A 20,607-nucleotide genomic window follows, 5' to 3' on the forward strand; every position below is an offset into this window, starting at 1 on the left:
GGTGAGGGGACGGGTGAAACAGGTGATGGGGATGAAGGAGGGCACATGTGACGAGCACCGGGTGATGTACGGAAGTGTTGAACTGCTATATTGTACATCTGAAACTAACTTAACATTGTATGCTAACTAACTGGAATTAAAATAAAAAACATTTACAAAGGGGGTTTTCTAAAGTCTTCTGGAGAAAGGGTTGACATAGTTTTTAGTGTTCATTTGTGGTGATACCTTTTACAAATCTGGTTCCATTTTGATGGATAGCCACTGAAAATAAGAGCTTGTGGAATTTCTCACTACAGGAGAATTCCACTTAAAGCAATCTGATTCAGAAAATAAATCAAGGAATAATACTAGGTTTAGGAAAAGTTCTCTCTATATTAAATTATTATATTTTATTAGGCCCCCTAAGATGCATTCAGATTGACAATACAAATACATATTAACATACAACTTTTCAAGAATATATACTACATACAACAGCAAAGTTTTAAAAAGCATTCTTCAATTTAGCTGATACCAACAAGTTCTGCATTTTCTAGGGTTATTGGGAACTTGCCTGGAGCCATTAATAAACTGAACTTCTATACCCATTTGGCTTTGTTAGAACCTGGAGGTAAAATGACAAATAAGTGGTACCTCTAGCCTTTTTTTTTTTTAAGATTTTATTTATTTATTTGACAAAGAGAGAGACAGCGAGAGAGGGAACACAAGCAGGGGGAGTGGGAGAGGGAGAAGCAGGCTCCCGGCGGAGCAGGGAGCCCGATGTGGGGCTCGATCCCAGGACCCTGGGATCATGACCTGAGCCGAAGGCATACACTTAACAACTGAGCCACCCAGGCGCCCCTCCAGCCTCTATCTTTAAGACCACCATAACGGTTTTCAAATAGTACTTTTAAAAATTTTGTTCTACTTGTAAAGATAATGCATAATTACTGTCAAAAATGCTAGCACAGAAACAAAATACTAAAAAAAAAAAACAAAAAACACCTTACATCCTACCACAGAAAGATAGCCACAGTTAATTCAGTAAACATCATTCCAGATATTTCCATGCATACAGAAACAAAAATAGAATACATCTACAATTCTGTATGAATGGGATGGACCGTGGTGGCGTTTTACAACCTGGTGTTCTTTACTCACATATTATGTCTGATTTCTTTTCGGGCAACAAAATTTTCCCTCTTATGGCTTCATTGTGTTTCATCAATTACATAAATGCCGATGTATTTATAAAATCTCCTATTAACTGGAATATTTTAGGTTGCTTCCAACTTTTTTGCCATTATAAACAAAAATTACTATATTCTCATACCTGTATCTCTATGCAATTGTGTAGTATAATTGTGCAACTGTCCAATGAACTCCTTAGGAGAAATTTCTAAGATAACTATTGTATCAAGTGGGATTTCTGGATCAAAGGTTTTTAAATTTTGAACATATTCCAAACTTCCCCTTCAGAAGAGCTGTACTAACTTTACCTTCCCACCATCATTACATGAATATATTTTTTTCCTCACAGCTTTAGCCAAAACTGAGCAATCTATCATTCTTTTCAATTTTGAAATCTATATTTTAATTGCATTTCACTGATAACTAGTGAGGCTGAATACTTTTTCATTCTTCCTACTTCTACAATGAACTGCTGGAATATGCCTTTGTCTATTTTCCTACTATCCAAATGACATTTTAGTCTAACCTGAAGATTGACCATGATCTCCCTTCGTAATATGGTTGGGATTATATTCCTCATGTTGGTAATGACTTTACTCATCACAAATACATAAAAGGTGGAAGAGCTATTGCTCTTAGTCTCAAAATGCATCTTACCTGATCTACCCCTCGTGGAGATCTCACATGTCAGTCGCTTGAAATATTCTGGGAGATCAGCATATTCATTTCCATAGGAGATGACCTTAATTCCTTTGTCCAGCATGTTTTCTCGAAGCTTCTTGAATTCATCCACATCTCCTCTCCGAACCAGCATGAAATGTTCTAAGTCAGATTTATGCTTCACAGCCTCCAGAAAAAGGGCTTGGAAAGTAGTGTCATCCACAGTCCAGCCACATCCCAGGAAAAGAAATGACTTGTTTTCATAGAGTTTCTGAATCTCTCTCTTGCAGGAAAAGAAACAACACATTAATGACACTGTGAAGACACACATAAGGCCTGTCCGAAACAAAAAAGTCAACAGGGTCATAGTACAACATTTAGCAGACTGTGATGACCAATTAACCAAAATTTAAGAGGGTATATTCATTCCACGAAGGAGTCTGATCTTATTGTTTATGCCTACAACTTGATGACTGGTCTAAAATTTTATCTTTACCTGGCATTCTACTGCTCTCTATTCAGGCTTTCACTGGGTAGGCAGTGGTCTACTTGCTATACAGTTTGTCGGATCTGTGTGTCCAGAGGCCATAAGGCATTGAGAAGTTTTCAATATATCTTACTCTTTCCATTTTCTAGATCATATTTTTCTTTACAAACTGAACCACAGATCACCACAGAAGATAGTTCCATCACCAGATTTCTTAAAAAAAAAAAAGTCTATGACACTTACTATATCAATGTGTATATGTACATTATACCTATATGTATATACAGATAGGTACATATACAAACACTGGAAATGATTCTGCTTAAGAGATCACTCAATGTCAAAGATGGATGCAATTAAAACACGTCAGGGAAAGTATAGGTGAAAAAAAGTCCCTTATGCTTTAGAAAGTATCACATTTTTCCTGGTCTTTCTTTTGCTGCGTCATATAAAGATACTATCATTCTAAGTGACCTAGTCCTGAAAACAGCCAGTATACACTGTTCTCAGAGTTGGGGGCTGGTGAATTTCCCCCACATATCCCTGGCCAGAGAGTACTTCTGGTGCCAGAGAGTGCTTTACACATATGTATGAACAAGTCTAAAACTTGTATCTCAAAAAATCAACAAGCTTTCTCACAAAGCTTTTTATCATCCTACCTAAAATTTTTAAAATTCCTTGCACTGAGCAGTAAGTGTGATAATTCAATATAAGCCCATCACCATTCACAAAGTCTCTTTAGAATGTATGTTCTAGGAGTGACTAGTCGGTAAAAAGGTGCATGTATTATTACTGGCATAGAGAGGGTTTAATACTATAATAAACCAAACGATGAAGAGGGATAATAATGTAATCTTTGTATGCAGGGATGATGCCGATGACAGAGTGTGCCATCTGCTGGCTGTCAATCAAGAACAAAGTAAAAACCTCTGGCTTGATACCTGGAGACGTTTTACATTCCCTAAGCTAGCATGCACAACCACAAGCTAAGAAGCACAGAAAGAATGTTTCAACTTCCAATTTGAACTCCTGGGGAAAATGTTACCCTGTGAAGACTGACTGTATATTTAGAGGTTTCCCAGGAAGGCTTTCTTGAGACCAGTAAGATCAGCACCACTCACCATAACTTCAGTGTTCCTGAGCACATTCTGATACCCAGCTGGATGGAGGACAATGCCACTAGGATTGGTGTAGACCCCATGGATGTGTAAGACGCTCAGCTTCCGCTTCTCCTGAGCCCACTCTAGAACCTGTATAACACAAATACAGCTCAACCAAGCTGGCAGGGCTGAGCATTTGCTTAAAGGTCCCAATGGGCATGAGGCTGTTTTGACAGACTAGGCTGCTGGCATAACTCTTTATGATATCGTAGGGCTAGAATGTAACCTAGTGTGGGCTCAGTTTCCATTCCAGGCATGGCTGTTAGGACTGATGGCAGCATGCCTGGTGATTTCTCTTCGAAAGCAAGCATCAAAAACTAGAAGTTGTGTGTCATCACTTGCAGAAATGCTAGAGCTCTTACCACTGATGATACACATGACAGCTATGGATGACTGTTTCAGTAATGATCTCCAAAGTATCACGCCTCCTTGCCTCCAGGCCCTGTGTAGTCCCTCTTCACACTTATTCCAGGCTTGGCCATTGGCTTGCTTCAGTCAACAGGGCATTAGCAAACACGATGCAAGCAGCAGCTTGAAAAATGTTGGCATGAGTCTCATTTCTCTTTCACTGCGTCTGGAAGCCGGCACCATGTAAGAAGCCTTGGCTAGCCTGCTAGAGATGTGTGGCCCAGCCAACTGCCCGTACCAACAGACACGGAAGCAGGGCCATCTGACAGCACCCCGTCTTGGTCGAGCCCCCAGATGACTGCAGCCATGTGGGTAACCAGCAAAACCAGCAGAAGAACTGCCCCGTTTCTAAGCCCAGCCCAAATCGCTCACTCACATTATCATGTGCAAATAAAATGTTTGAAGCCCCAAAGCTTCAGGGCGGTTTTTTGTGCAGTGGATAAGCAGCAGAAGAATCACTTCAGTCCCCTGAGCTACCTAAAAGGCTACCAATGAAGAACAATTACTTAGATGACGATGGTAACGACAGCTACCCAGATGCCACTCTTCACTTCTCTCAAGGACTTGAGAAAGCATAATTTCATTCTCATAACATTCTAGAGAAATAAGGTATGGGTTATGGAAAATAGTGAAGAGGCAGAGAGAGGCTGAACATGAGTATCACTAGGCCGCATTCTGACCACCAGTCAATGGCTTTAAGCACTAGATTTCCATACCGCCCTCTTGAGGACTAAAACTGCAAAGCGAATCTTGAAGTTCCAGGATGAAAATGCGAGAGAAAAAGCAAGTCTGAGAGAAACCCTTAACTTTCAAAAGGCCCTTATGCTTCTTTTGCTGGTCATAATCTTAGGAGATTATATCAGAAACATCACACAAGCTGCTTCTTGCCATTAATTTTTGAATTTCATTCAATCATCTATGAATTCAAAACAAGTACTTCCTGAGCACCTGCTATGTGCCAAGTACCATCGTAGACATCAGGCTAAGAAGGGCTGACATGGCATCTGCAGATGGAGTTGCTGTTTCCACGGGATAAACAGCAAGAAAACAAACCAAGATAAAAACTGAAAGTTACAGTGAGTGCCATGAAAGACATGGGCAAAAAAATAAGGACCAGTCCCTTCAAAACACAGAAGGGCAGGTCAGAGAGGTCCTCTCAGAGGTCATACTTAAGTTGAGACTTACAGGCAAAGAAGGAGCTTACCATACCAAGCATGGGGGTAGCGGGTGGAAAACATGCCAGCCAGAGCCAACCGGTCTTCACGGCACCATTTCTTTGTATTTGATTTCTGTTTAAAACCTGACTGCAAGCTCAGCAAAATCACAAGAGCGGTACTGTGACACTAAACACCAGTGAGTGAGTCAGTTTTCTATCCGAATTCTATTTATCTGGGCTCTAGGCTGGACACAAAGGCAGGTTCCTTGGAAAAACAAAGTGGAGAAGGAAAATTGCAAAAATACAAAGCAGGACAAATGAGACTTGGTGGCATTTTACAACCTGTTTTTTTTTTCTTCTTCTTCAATCATTGTCTCTGACACCAACATCCTATTGGTGCTAAAGTTCAAACTACAAACGCAAGTGACCATTCTAATAAAAAGCCTTATCTTGCTGACATAGATCAACATCTCTAATTCAGTATTATGGTAAATGGCTTAGGTATAACATGGGCTGTATTTAAAAAAAAAACACAAAACTCTCCTGAGGTTTCCACTGAACATTAACTTCAACCCAGCTATCACTTGGCTTGAAAGTTGCTCTCATATATCATACAGTAGTTTTCACACATTTCTAATAGAGACCATGAACAATATATCCCAAGAAAGAACTCTAAATCAGTATTATGCTCATCTGGTATTAGCAAATGTTAAGAAGATCTTACAGCTCAAATGACTTCCTATAACCTTGCTTTGAAATTGGGTGAAATTGTCAAAAATCACAGAACTGAACACTTTTAAGAGCTGTGCATTTTATTTTGATTTTATCTCAAAAATCAAAAAATAAAAATCCAACTAGGGACAAGAATCTTCTTTTCTACCTCAACATAAATACCAACAGTGTATAATATACCAACAAGAAAACAGCATTTCTGATGAAGATACAACCCACAAGCCTGAAGAAGAAACTAATCCTTTACTTTTTACCTTTTTCTCATCAGTAAGGTCAAGGGATTCGAGTTGTTTTCCCTGATCTGCTGCATACAGTTCCAGCAGATTATCAAAGTTTGTAGTTAATACCAGGGCTCCATTTTCCATCAGGTGGAGAACTGACTGAAGGAGCTGTTTTCCAGAATCTTCCATCTTTGACTCCAAATCATCAAATACTTCATATAAACAGTCCTTGAAAAATGTGGATCGAACATTACTAGTTCGCTGGGGAGGGATTGGAAAGAGAAAAATTAATTCCACATGTTTGGGTAGGTCATTTGTTTTAATTACAGTAATACAGCAAATTTTTGAAGGACACTGTGTACTTAAAATAAGGATAAAATATTGTCTACCTCAGAGAGTTATAGTAAGAAAAACAGGAAACATGCCATGTGCTGAAGCACAATGCCTAGCACATAGTAAGTGATCTGTACTATTATATGCAAATAAGCATAAATTCTCTAAATAAGCATTTTTATAGATTGAAGAAAATGGGCATGGTCGAGAAATATGAATTACTACCAGGACTAAACAAAGGGGGTGGAAACGCACAGCACCTACTACCTTCTCTAATTAGGTCTCAGGTAAGAAGACAATATTTTCTGTTAAACTTTCCTCACCTGGAGAATAACCAATAAAAGACAGCTATCTCTAAAATGTGGTTTAGTGTCTCTTTTTCTAATCCTGGGTGCTTTTTACAAATGTTTATAGATTTAGGAAAAATGGCTTACCTTCTCCCTGCACGTTTTTTCCCCTAGCATAATTCAGGAATTTGTTTACAGGTGTGGTAGGAAAAATACTTAGTATATAACGAAGGTTATCAAAAATTTGCATTTTGCAATTGTTTTTTAAAAATACCAAACACTGGGGTGCCTGGATGGCTCAGTCGTTAAACGCCTGCCTTCAGCGCAGGTCATGATCCCAGGGTCCTGGGGTCAAGCCCCACATCGGGCTCCAGCCCCACATTGGGCTCCCTGCTCGGTAGGAAGCCTGCTTCTCCCTCTCCCACTGCCCCTGCTTGTGTTCCATCTCTCACTGTATCCCTGTCAAATAAATAAATAAAATCTTAAAAAAAAAAACAAAAACCAAACACTAATCAGTCCTAAACACACTTCCTTCTTTGATTTTTAATATTTTTTAAAGATTTTTTTTTAATTTATTCATTTGAGAGAGAGAGAGCATAAGCAGAAGGGAGGGTCAGAGCAGGAGGGAGAAGCAGACTCCACCCGAGCAGAGAGCCTGACATGGGGCTCGATCGCAGGACCCCGAGATCATGATCCGTGCTGAAGGCAGACACTTAACTGACTGAGTGACCCAGGTGGTGCCCCTCGCCCTTCTTTACATATGGTTTATCTGAATAAGAGCTTTCCCAGTTTCATTCTGAGAGTATGTAAATATCTCGATGACTAATGACAAAATAGAATACAAACCTCAGGTAGGAAGGTGGCTTTATAACTTAAAAGACAAAGTGGCCCCAGGGACACAGGAATTTCAAACGGGAACATAACTATGTAATGTGCTATAACAGATGTCTGATCCCTATCTTGTTCCTGCAAACACCAGCCATTAGATAGTATCAGAGCAAGAATCAGTTCATAAAGGCCCCAGTATTTCCCGAACTCCAAGTAATTGTACTTAGCTGCTAGACACATAGATATTGAGCTCCTTCTGTTTTTCCTCAAAGTAGTCCCCCTACCTTCCTGGTTTCCTTTGTGTATCCTTCGAATAGTGCAATGCTCAGAGGAAGATCTGATTCCATGGAACCACGTAAGCAGATTCATAAAATACACTTCCATCTGCCAAATTCTTTTCCTAATTTTTCAAAGTATTTTATAAAATTATCCAATCTTTAAATTATACCTACCAAAGAAATGGTAAATACTTAAACATTGGAATACTAGCACACAGAGGTGAAAAAGTTCCTCTATTTGGTGGTGACACATCCAGAAGTTTATCTGGTCAATCACTATTCCATGCAACATCTACCACCAGACAGGATTCTCCTTATACCCTGTGTCATTGGGCTCAAAGATTCTCTTCTAGTGTTAAACAGATGGAATAGCCCATATTTACGTGGCTAATAATGTGGATCATGTTTTTCAACTTGTCCATTTTCATTACATAATGGCATGAATAATTACATCACATATTAGCAGTCATAGGCAACCAACTGGTGACTCGAATACTCAATCAGAATGAACAATCTGATCAGAAAAAGTGAAGAATTTACAACCATACTTACTGAATTTCACCACATATATGAATTATCGAAAATATGATGCCCCTTGAATATCTACTAAAATTACAACCCATTTACCCTACAGTCCTGCAATCCCATTTCCGGGAATATATCCCACAGATGTACTACAAACAAATGAAACAACATATACAAGATTATCATTGCTCTGTTATCTATAGCAGTAAAAGACTGGAAACAAGCCAAGTATCCGTGTGTAGGAGACTGAGATGGCCAAGAACCCATATAAAGGAAGCTAGCATGGAACAATCTCCAGGATATACAGTTAAGTAAAACAAACAAGGTGCCAAACACTACATTTAGAATGCTACCTTCTGACATGAGGGATTAAAGAGGTAGTGAAATAGAATAAATCTAGTCCTATTTGCTTGTTTTACAAAAAAGGAACACTGAAAGGATACTCAAAAAGCCAGTAAGAGTGGTCACCTATGGGGGAGGGCTGAGTTTGGGAAGAGGAGGTAGACAAAGCCATGGTGGGAATGAGATGTCACAATGTATGTACACCTTTTTACATCATTTTGATTTCTGCAATGTGCACAAATACCCATTCAAAAAAAGCAAAACTAAGCTTAAAATTAAACAAAAACTCCAGTGATTTTAAGAACTTCCCTGTTGTGTTTTGTATCTTCATTTTGTACTCTGATTCATACATAAACAGTTATACAACACCATATTCCAGTACCAGTTTAATCATTACACACACACATAAAAATACCTGAGTATACAATCAGGTAATCATGGGTGTGGAATATTTTCTTGCTTCTAAGGAAAGAAATACAAAAGGTTAAAGCCTGGGAATAAATGTTAAAAGTCACTTATTTTAGCTAACTATCTCTTAATTCTATTTAAGTTATTACATCTTGCATATCAACATGGAGAGGAAGGAAAGAGGCTTTTTGTAGCTGTGATTTCCTCAGACTTAAAACGAACATTTCTCTCTCTTGAAGCATGTGACCCTAGAACTAAATTTCCCACCAGTAGCCTAAGCAAAGACAAAGGAATGAAAACAAACAAGGAGGTTCCACAGTCAAAAGGAAATGCCAAACTCCCACACAATTTTATGGACATTTTCTTATTCACTTAAAACAGTGAACTGAATCCAATACTACCTACCCTTAACTCTCTTTCTGATCCCAGATACAGTAAAAACAAAATCCGGACTCTTTCCCACCAAGGTTATTAACAATTTATAGTGTACTTACGATGTGCCAAACACTTTATATACATTGTCTAACTTATTCTTCACAAGTTAAGTAGTATTAGCCCAGTTTTACAGGTGCAAAAATAGATCCTGAGAAGTTAAGTGATTCTCCCGAGGTCCTAGAGCATTTAAACGGCTGAGTCTGATTCCGAAACCCAAGTTCTCTGCATTGAATGCACAATGTATCCCTACTAAAAGATAATGTATCCCTACTAAAAGAAACTGGCTCAGTAGATAGGCCTATTAAATTAACACTGCCGTATTACCGCTGTTAGATTCTTAAAAAAATAAAATAAAAATAAAGGACAGTTTCAAACATATATAAAAAGAATATAAACCCCACTGTATACCCATCACCCTATTTCAACCATTATCATACATGGCCAATCTTATTTAACCTCAATTCCCCTCCACCATACACCTCCCACCTCTCCCCTTGGAACAGAATTTTTCTGAAGCAATTCCCAAGCATATTTCAGGCAGTTACTTCAACAGTTTCCTAAAAGGACCCCTCCCTTACATATAAAACAAAACGTAACTGTAATACCACCTATCACACCTAAAAGAAAAAAATACTAATTCCTTATTATCAAATACTCAAGTGTTCAAATTTCCCTGAATGTGTCTTTTTTTTTTTTTTAAAGCCTCTGGTTTGCCCGTATTTTTTTCCTACATATCCTCTATTAAAGAGAGTTTAAAACATGGCCCGTGGACCCCATGGATCTCTAACATTCTTTAAGGAGTCTGCAAAGTAAAATTATTTTCATAATAACATTAAGGTAATTTTTGTCTTTCAAACTTTGCTGGTATGTGCACTGATGGTGCAAAAGCAATCGTGGGTAAAACTGCCAGTGACTTAGTGTGAATCAAGATAGTGGAACCAAGCTGTGCCCATAATCACTGCATTCTTCATGACCAAAGACTTACAGTAAGAAAAAAAATTCCAGTGTCATTTAAGAATGTCATTAATGAAGCAGTAAAAATTAATTGTATTAAATCTTGACCCTTGAGCACATGCCCTTGTAAACGTCTGTGTGAAGAAAGAGGAAATATGCACAAAGCACTTCTGCTGCAGACTGAAGTATGATGGTTGTCTCCAGGCAAAACACTTGTGTGATTGAACTGTAAGCTTGACAATCCAGTTTTTCATCAAACATTATTTTTACTCGAACAAATGACTGACAAACTAGTCATTCAGATTTGGACATTCTCAGGCATTTTTGCAAAAATAAATGAAGTAAGCCTGCCATTTTGAGGAAAACAACTCAGGACTGCTGCCTTGGTTGCCAATGACAAAAGTTGAGCTTTCAAGAAAAAACCAGAAATTAAAAAAAATTAAATTCAATTTAGTTAACATATAGTGTATTATTAATTTCAGGGGTAGAACTTAGTGATTCATCAGTTGCATATAACACCCAGTGCTCATTCCATCAAATGCCCTCCTCGATGTCCATCACCCAGTTACCCCATCCCCCTGTAGCAACCCTAGAGTTAGGCGTCTCTTATGTCTCTTATGGTTTGTCTCTCTCTCCGTTTTTATCTTATTTTTCCTTCCCTTCCCCTGTGTTCATGTTTTGTTTCTTAAATTCCACATATGAGTGAAATCATATGGTATTTGTCTGACTTATTTCACTTAGCATAATACCCTCAAGTTCCATCCACGTCATTGCAAATGGCAAGATTTCATTCTTTCTGATGGCTAATATTATATATATATATTATATAGATTTTATATAGATATACATCTCACATCTTCTTTATCCAGAATTTTAGAAATCTTTAATCTGCCACCATGAGCTTGACAGCTTCCAAATACTTTTGTGATGAGATTGGTGGTGTTATTAATGAATACAATTTTTTGAGCTGTGTAGTGAAATGTGTCAGCATCTAGAAGATATATGTAACTCAGCAAACCAAGATTTTCCAAATGACCAACGCATGATGTTACAAAATCATGCATGGGTAAAAGACTCATTCTAAGTGCAAGATGGATCATGGATTTTAATGCAACAGAACAAGAAAAGTTAAGGTATGGATTTGACTTCAGATTCCATATTGCTATTAATCTTTAGGAAGGAAGCCACCCCTTACTGAGTTTTTAGTGTAGTATCAACAACAAATATCTATAATTACCTAAAAAGACTATTAAAATACTTTTCTTTGCCAGCTACAGATCTCTGAGACCTGATTTTTTCCATATACTCAAACCAAAACAACACACAGTATATATAAAGCAGAAAGGAGAAGGCAGTTGCCTTCTAATAGAAGAGATTTGCAAAAGTGTGAAATATTATTCTCCTAATTTATTTTTGTTTTTTGGAAAATATAATTATTTTCCACAAGCATGTTATTTACGTTTACATGTAATAGGCTTATTGTTACTTTTCAGTGAGTATTTTAAACATTTCTCATTTTTTAGTGGTGAATCTTGACAGTTATATTCCACATAAACAAAAGCTGCTTGAGTTTCTCAGTAATTTTTAAGAGTATATAAAGGCGTCTTGAGACCAAAAAGTTTGATAATTGCTCTGCTACTGCAACTAACACTAACCCACAACTACATTTTAAGGTTAATAAATCTTCATCCGAAGATAATTAGTGACCCCAGTTTGATGTATTTGTTAGGTATACGCTTACTGACACTGACTTCAAAACTTCTCATTACTTTCAATCACAATTCACCCAACTAGCAAAATCATGCTTTCTGTTCTCAGGAAACCACTGTGACGAATCAGTGAAGTTTACAGCCACGACAAGAGAGTGACGTGACAACACTGGACATCCTAGTCTGAAAGAGAACTTCTTTATCCATAGATCAGTCTTCCTAGTCTCTTTGACTCATGAGCTCTTTTTTTTTTCCAGAAAGATAACATTTTTATTAATTGGCTGACACACCTCCGTAATACTTTTTTTCCCTTCTGTTTTTCCCTTATGTTTTTTGTTTTTTAAAGATATTAAAAAAATATATTTTCTTTCCTCTTTGCTCTCAAGTGTACTTTATCAGATATTAATACAGCCACTCGCACTTTCTATTGATTAGTGTTTGGATTATACATGTTTCCCATCCTTTTACCTTTATTTTTAACAGCTCTACTGAGATACAATTCTCATTACAATTCACCTATTTTAGGTGTAAATTCAGTGATTATTTATAGATTCACAGATACTGCAACTGTCACCACAATTTTCAAACACTTCATCATATCAAAAAGAAACCATGTACCCTTTAAATATCACCCTGCTGCCCTCCATCTGTGCTCCAGGCCTCAGCAACTACTAATCTACTTTTTGTCTCTAACAGATTTCCCTATTCTTGACATTCTGTATGAACAGAATCATCTAATACGTGGTCTTTTGTGGCTGGCTTCCATTATGCTAAGGGTCATTCATACTGCAGCATGTCATCAGTACTGAATTCCCTTTTGCTGGCAAGTAGTATTCCATTGTATGAATGTGCCACATTTTGTTTATCCATTTGACAGTTAATGGACATCTGGGTAATTCTACCTTGTGTCTATTATGAATACGGCTATCACCATTTGTGTGTAAGTTTCTCTACGGGCATATGTTTTCATTTCTCTAGGGTGTATCTAGAAGTGAAACTGTTGGGTCAGATGGTAACTCTATATTTAATTGTTTGAGGAACTGCCAGACTGTGTTCCACATTGTCTGTACCATTTCACAATCCCAGCAGCGTATGAGGGATTCAATTTCTCCACATCCTCGCCAACACTTAACTATCTGACTTTCTGACTTTACCTCATGTGGTTTTGATTTGCATTTTTCTAATGACTACTACATGGAGCATCCTTTCATGTACTTACTGGCACATGGAACGATGTCTATTCAAATCCCTTGACTTATTTACCTTTTTATTAAGTTATAATAGTTCTTTATATATTCTGGATACTACACCCTTAGGAGATAGATGAATTGCTAATATCTTCTGTTCGGGGGACAGGGGCTGTCTTTTTACTTTCTTGATAGTGCTCTTTGAGCCTAACAGCTTTTACGTTTGGTAAGGTGCGATGTATCTACCGTTTCTTTTGTTACTTGTGCTTCTGGTGTCATGTTTCAAAAAGTGCTGCCACGGGGCGCCTGGGCGGCTCAGTTAGTCAAGTGTCTGCCTTCGGCTCAGGTCATGATCCCAGGGTCCTAGGATCGAGCCCCATGTCAGGCTCCCTGCTCCACGAAGAGCCTGCTTCTCCCTCTCCCTCTGCCTGCCACTTGCCTGCTTGTGCTCTGTCAAATAAATAAATAAAATCTTAAAAAAAAAAAAAAAAAGTGCTGCCAGGTCCAAAGGCATGAAGCTTTAAATCTGTTTTCTTCTAGTTTTATAGTTTTAGCTCTTATATTTAGGTTTTTTTTATCCATTTTGAGTTAATTTTGTGTATGGTGTGAGACAGAGGTCCCATGAGCTCTTTAAAGCCTACTAATTATTTACATTATTCTAGGTTAGTAACAATTTATCACAACTGCGGACAAAGAAATGAAAAGAGGAAGTAAAAGGTACTAAGTTTCTGAAATGAGTCATGAACCAAGAGGAAATTACTTTTAAATGGCTCTTTTAGGCTAACTCTTAATGACACTTCTGTCCTATAAAGCCCGAGGGCCTGGGAGGAGGGGGTGGGAATCAACACTAATAATTTATAACAAGAGTTCTATTTTTTCCCCAAAAATATAGGATTTATGAAGATTTAGAGCATGATTTGGCTACTCTATTATTTCTAAATGTATCTTAAATGAATTCTGATTTTTGAAGGCATTTTGAAGACGATGCAAGACAAGGAGGGTCTTATCATTCATGAATTGGTATCCAACTCAGTTGGATAAAACAAGACAAAATTCCTCATAAATATTTTGAGTGAGCTCCTTTAAAAGGAACATTAAAAAAAAAACGGTGTTGCTTCACCCAAAAATGGTAAGAATTATCTCTAATCTTTCTGGGGTTCCCTAAAAGGCATGGATGCCAGGGAATACCACTTTCACAGTAATGAGCAGAGAATACAAAGTAAATTCAAAACACAGCAATAATGGGACAGTGGTCTCATTTCTGTATATATAAAGACTTCAACAACAACCCTCATGATTGCCATCTCTCTCTCTCTCTCTCTCTCTCACACACACACACACACACACACACACACACACACACACACACACACACACACGGTTCAAGATAACTACCCTGAACAGACCTTTTGTGGAAGAGCCAAATGGCATGCAAATCTATAAGCTGGGTGGCTCAACTGATTAAGGCTCCAGACTCTGGATTTTAGCCTGGGTCATGATCTTGGGGTTGTGAGATCGAGCCCTGCACTGTAGTCCACTCTGGGCGGGCATGGAGCCTGCTTAAGACTCTCTCTCTCTCTCTCGGTCTGTCCCTCCCCCCCCAAATCTATAAGCTCAAAATGACTATCCTTATTACATTCAGCACATGTGTCATGGTTTCAGGAAATATTGCCAGGATACTCACAGGAGAGAGTTTCTGGATAAGGTCATGGGCAACGTGGACAAGGTTTTTGTCTTCATGGAGACATTTCTGAAATTTTCTGCTCTCCTCATCTTCTAGAAGATCAAAGTCAATGGCGGCATCCAGTAAGGCCTGAATTAAGCCCTTCCAGGACTTCAGGGCTGGAACCTGTGGTGCAACCGCGGCACTAATGCCTGTTCCAATCACCAGCACAAGTTCCCGAGGCTTCTTAGTTTTTAGGCTTGGAAGCAGCTTCCTAGAAAAGTCAACCAAATGAAGAGGATTGGGAATGTCCAACAGATATGAGGCACATGGAAAGGCTGTTGAAAATCATGGTTTTCAGCTACCACTTTCACAGTTGCAAAGACGACAACTACCAGTTTCTGATACCTCTCCTGAGTCTCTTAAGCAAAAAGACCAGAATATTGTGCCAGGGCTTGCTGAAAAACCTATTTCAGGAATCCTAAAAGGCAATCTTAAAATCAATTTTCTCCCTCATAGTTCTCTCAACCTAAGAAAACCCACTAATAGTAGGAAAAGATCCAATTATATTATAGCCCAGCTGAGTTCTGCTAACTAAATTATATTTTAAATTTCAAAAAACATGGATTCCCGAGAGAAATGAAATCCATACAAATTAAATTCCTATTGTTGAGATATAAAAAAGAGATGAAAGAAAGCCAAAGTTAAGCCCAAATTCTGTAAACACAAATAAGATAAAATTGAGCATGACTAATGACTAAAACTGAGAATGAGACAGTAAAGTATGGGAACATTTCACTGTGATTTTGTTCTAGATTTCTGCAAGGCAAAAAGAAAAAAAAAGTAGCTAACAAAATTCTGAAAACACAGGAGCTTCACATTACCTAAATAAAGATACAACTATTCAACAGATAAGACAAGAAGTGGAAAACACTCCTTTCTTACTGTGAGACAAGCACAGAGTTCTGTCTTGAAGAGAGAGCACAGACACAGGTTTTGTGTTTTGGTTCTCCATACCCCACCCCCTGCTTCAATCTGGAAACTATATTAAAATCTGTTTGAAATACGTTTACTCACTTTAATTTTTGCTAATGGCAGGTGTTCTCCAAGAAATTGCCTTTCTCAATTTGTCAAAACAATAGAAAAAGGATTGCATTTTGGCAAAACGTAAGAAATGGTAGTTTAAGCCTTGGGCAACCTGTTTTGGGAAAACAAACCTAAGAACTGCCTTCCCTATCTCCAACTCTTGAATTCAGTCATTCGACAAATATGAAAAACTTACAAGGTACCAGACACTATGGGAGGCACCAGTGATGTTTCCATGAGTAAAATGAAGTCCCTAATCTTAAAAGTTTAGTCTACTGGAAAAGACTGATAATAGATATTAGAAGCAAATGATGAAATGAGTATCAGTTCAAGGCAATCAAGATATGGAAACATACACAAATACATACTCATAGAAAATTTCTAGAAGGATTCACAAGAACTGTAAATAGTGGTTAATTCTGGGGATTAGGGAGAATAAGGATTTTTACTTTTCACTTGATTGTGCTTTATTATTTGAATTTTTTACCTCACCCATTATAGGTTTAAGGTATAATCTGCCTAATTTAAAATTTCCAGTTAAAAAGGAAAAAATTAGCAGTTGTGGTTTATTTCTGATTCTTCCTAAAACCACTAATTATAATTTTTTAGAAGGTATAAATTCGTAAAAATCAAAATAAGAAAAGATGACAGCAGATAACACAGGCCAACAAAATTTTAGGAGTTGTACAGTAAGAGATGATTCCCTCTATAAAACTTTCGGAATGTTCAAATAAATCTGAAGGTAGAGGGACAGGTGGGGCCAAAACAGGATTTGTTGCAAGGCCATATTAGAAGCAGTTAGAACTCTACGACTGGAGGCTTGCTTTCCAGAGAGGTTGAACCAGAGGGTTCTGTATTTGAGAACACTGTGCACAGCTTGGGAAAGGGAATTAAGTAAAAGTCAGTATATGAAATGTAAGGCTCTCCCTTGTGCCCTTCTCCCAGAGGAGACATTGGCAGTCAACCTTGTACCTGCACCCTATTCCCCATCCAGTCATCCTCTGTGGGGGAAAATGGCCAGCATGAGAAAAAAGACCCACACATTCTGATAGGTGGGGATTCCTCAGCTACAGAACCTGGCCCATGCTTGACATCCACAGCGAAACCCATCAGCAACCAAGTCCCTAATGCACACACAGATTCTCCAACTGGCTTTTTAGTGTCCTCTCAAATATGAGCAAAGAAAGGTCACCTTACATTTGAACAGAGCCCCCAATGTGAGGGTTACACCTAAACAAACTAGCAGAGAGAAAGGAATCTGGAGGAAACAAGTGACAACAGGGGAAAGACAAGAAAAATGGAAAACGGTATCTCATATAAATTAAAAAAAAAGGCATCTATGAAAAATGAACAAAATGCTATAAAAAAGGGGTGGGCAAACAAATAGATTTCTTGGAAATTAAAAATATAATGAATAAATTTATAACACTGGAAGAAAAAAGAAAATCTCTGAGAAAGTATAATGATAAAGCAATAGAGAACTAGAGTATTGGGGCGCCTGGGTGGCTCAGTCGGTTAAGGGTCCGACTCTTGATTTTGGCTCAGGTCATGACCTCAAGGTCATGAGGTCAAGCCCCTCGCTGGGCTCTGTGCTGGGCATGGAGCCTGCTTAAGATTCTCTCTCTCAGGATGCCTGGGTGAATCGGTCAGTTAAGGTCTGCCTTCAGCTTAGGTCATGATGCCAGGGTCCTGGGATCAAGCCCTGTGTCGGGCTCTCTGCTCAGCAGGGAGCCTGTTTCTCCCTCTCCCTCTGCCTGCCTCTCCCCCTGCTTGTGCTCTCTCTCTCTTCTCTCTCTGTCAGATAAATAAAATCTTAAAAAAAAAAAAAAAAGATTCTCTCTCACACCCCCCCACGCTCACATACACATTTTCTCTCTCTCTCAAAACAAGAAAAAGAAAAAAGAAAACTATAGAGTCTTACTGCAGAAGATCCAACATCTGAATACCAAGAGTTCTACTACAAAGGCACAATATAGAAAAAACTATAAAGACAATTATCAAATAAGAAAAAAAAATTTCCACAGTGAATTATCAGTAGCCAACTCATTAGGGCCACCTGATATCTAGACTCATATGAAGGTACATCACTGTGAAATTTCAGGTTGCTGAGAACAAAATAACTATCCTTACAAGCTTCCAGTGAGAAAAGAAGAGGACATGTAACACAAGGACTGGGAATCAGCAAAGAGTCACTATTTTGGCAGGAACACATAGCTGCTAGCAGAGAATGAGTAATAATTTCATAACTCTAAGGAATATGATTTCCTATCTAAAACTCTACACTCAGGCCAAATCATCAAATAAATGGACAAATATGATAAGGACATCTTCAAACATCTCCAAAAACTCTTCTCCTGTGAATCCTTACTGAGGAAGCATAATGAGAGTATTTTTCAGCGAAATGAAAGGGAAAGACAATATCTAGGAGAGGATCCAATACAGGAGAGATATAAAAGGAATTCTGGGGGTCATGGGAAAGGAAAATGGCAAACATCAGCAATGTAGCAGGCCTGGAGAACAACGGTCCAGAGCAGAGGACTGTCCAGAAGGAAAAATCTATGAAACAATGTAAACTAGAGTAAATTACTGATGAGTGTCAGCATACCTAAGAGATTTATTCTTCTGTCACAGAGTTTGAAGATAAGCTGATAGGTACATAGAAAACAAAGCAAACCAAAAAACAAACAAAAACAAAAACAAAGGATAATCTTTAATAACTTGGAGGAAAAAATGGACAAGAAAGTATAATCAAAACACTGCTAGGCTCAGCTATGAATACTATTCATCCAGTCATATATGTAACTATTAAAAAACTGACTTAACCAAGAATTGTGATATAAACACCGGGCGGATGTCGGGAAAGAGTGTTTGACGTGTGTATATGGTGGGGGCAACATGTGGGGAGAGGCTCCAGGAGGGCAAGCTTAATCCTCATCTTCCTTAATTGGAAAATAGATAAAACCAAAAAACTAAAAAATAGCAGTATATACACATTATTTAAAAATATGGATGCAAGTATTAGAAGAAACAGATTAAAAAAGTTGAAAGTGATTATCTCTGGAGAGGGACAAGGCATTATAAGCTTTGAAGAACTGACTTATAAATTATGTACATTTATGACATTTTTTAAATAAAAATTAAATCCAAAATAAAAATAGTTTTTATATGAAGGTCAATATTAATTTGTGAAAACTGGACTGTAGGGCAAGTTTGTTATTTTTTGTAATCTACCATAAATGGTAATTTATTAAATATTCCTCGGATTCCCTTCCCTTGTTTACCTGGGCTTTTTGGTGGGGGGTGCGCCATCACTGAAGTATCCAAGAATCTTGTCTATATCAGAGACCTGGCTCCCTGTAGAAGCCATCCAGTTTCTAAAATAGATTAAACACCACAGACCACAATTAGATCTGTTAATATATACCATTCAAAACAGCACACATGTTAAACAGTTTTAATGAGGTGTATACCCTAAAGGTGTTCTGGAGGTATTCCTTGCTCAACAGAGATTCATTAATTAATGAGCATCCCAAACTTAAAGAATTAAATTCACTTAAAAGAAATTAACCTTGAAATTATGACTTTGGTGCTCCACACTGTCATCTTGTTTCTGTTCCTGAAGGCTCTCCCCTACCCCATTCTTCCCAAAACAAAACAAAAATCGATGTCAATTCATGTCAATTATTGGCCATCACTTTGTGTAGCCTAAGAAATACCTGCTATTCTCCCCTGAGATAGGCTTGGGAAGACTTAGGGGATAAAAACAATCCATGGATAAGTGTGCTAATAGACCACAATTACCCATTTACTATCAACTAAAGAAATCAGAGTCAAGAATAGAACAATCAATACTAATTCGCTGATTGTTAGACATTCCTTGTTGCTGAACAACTACATCCTCACAGGCAGTGAGGCATGTCTCCCTAGCTGAACAGAGTGGACTCTTAGACACTGTGATAAATGGGAAAGGTATTATCAAGCAAAGATGCATGAAAAATGACCAATTATGTTCAGATGATGGGATAACTAGCAAAAGTGAGAGAATTACCATGGATTAGAATGAAAATTATAATGAGAAGTTTTAATTGCTCAAAATTTTAGTAAACTTGCTAAATCTAAGGACCATTAATTCTAAAACAGCAATATTTTAAATAGTGTGTACACACACATACACACATATCCAACAGAAGGCAATACACAGTACCAGAGTTGTGAGGGTTTTATTGTTCTTTCATTGTCAATGTTTAGAAATAACCAGGGGCGTCTGGGTGGCTCAGTCAGTTAAGTGTCTGACTCTCAGTTTTGGCTCAGGCTGTGAACTCAGGGTCTTGATCTCATGGGTCATGGGATTGAGTCCTGTGTCAGTCTCCACGCTGAGCAGGGAGTCTGCTTGAGGATTCTCTCCCCCTGCCCCTCACCCCATACAGCCCCTCTCTCTAAATAAATAGATAAATCTTTAGAAATAACCAAATTCCTACTAATTATTTCAAGTTTACTATTTTAGTAGAAAGCTTTTTCTTCATGTAAACATTTTCTCAAGTCTGCTGAATTAATTTTTCTGATAAACAGAAGGCTCAG

General features: G+C 38.0%; 1 protein-coding gene across 2 annotated transcripts in view; it reads right to left on the reverse strand.

Moving 5' to 3' along the window:
* Window positions 1-20,607, reverse strand: part of SIRAL1 (SIR2 antiphage like 1) — a 46,594-nt gene that overhangs the window by 3,961 nt on the left and 22,026 nt on the right. For both annotated transcript variants that reach the window (XM_028120782.2, XM_028120783.2), the window contains 5 exons: window positions 19,311-19,403; window positions 14,965-15,217; window positions 6,028-6,255; window positions 3,439-3,567; window positions 1,828-2,113 (listed from right to left, as the gene is read on the reverse strand). In XM_028120782.2, coding sequence (XP_027976583.1) covers window positions 1,828-2,113; window positions 3,439-3,567; window positions 6,028-6,255; window positions 14,965-15,217; window positions 19,311-19,396 — 982 coding nt within the window. In that variant the 5' untranslated portion in view covers window positions 19,397-19,403. The remainder of the gene's footprint in view (window positions 1-1,827; window positions 2,114-3,438; window positions 3,568-6,027; window positions 6,256-14,964; window positions 15,218-19,310; window positions 19,404-20,607) is intronic.

This window comes from Eumetopias jubatus, unplaced genomic scaffold, assembly GCF_037043125.1.
Source record: "Eumetopias jubatus isolate StellerSeaLion01/CBP00866 unplaced genomic scaffold, mEumJub1_p1.0 scaffold_13, whole genome shotgun sequence".
NCBI classification, from domain to species: domain Eukaryota; kingdom Metazoa; phylum Chordata; class Mammalia; order Carnivora; family Otariidae; genus Eumetopias; species Eumetopias jubatus.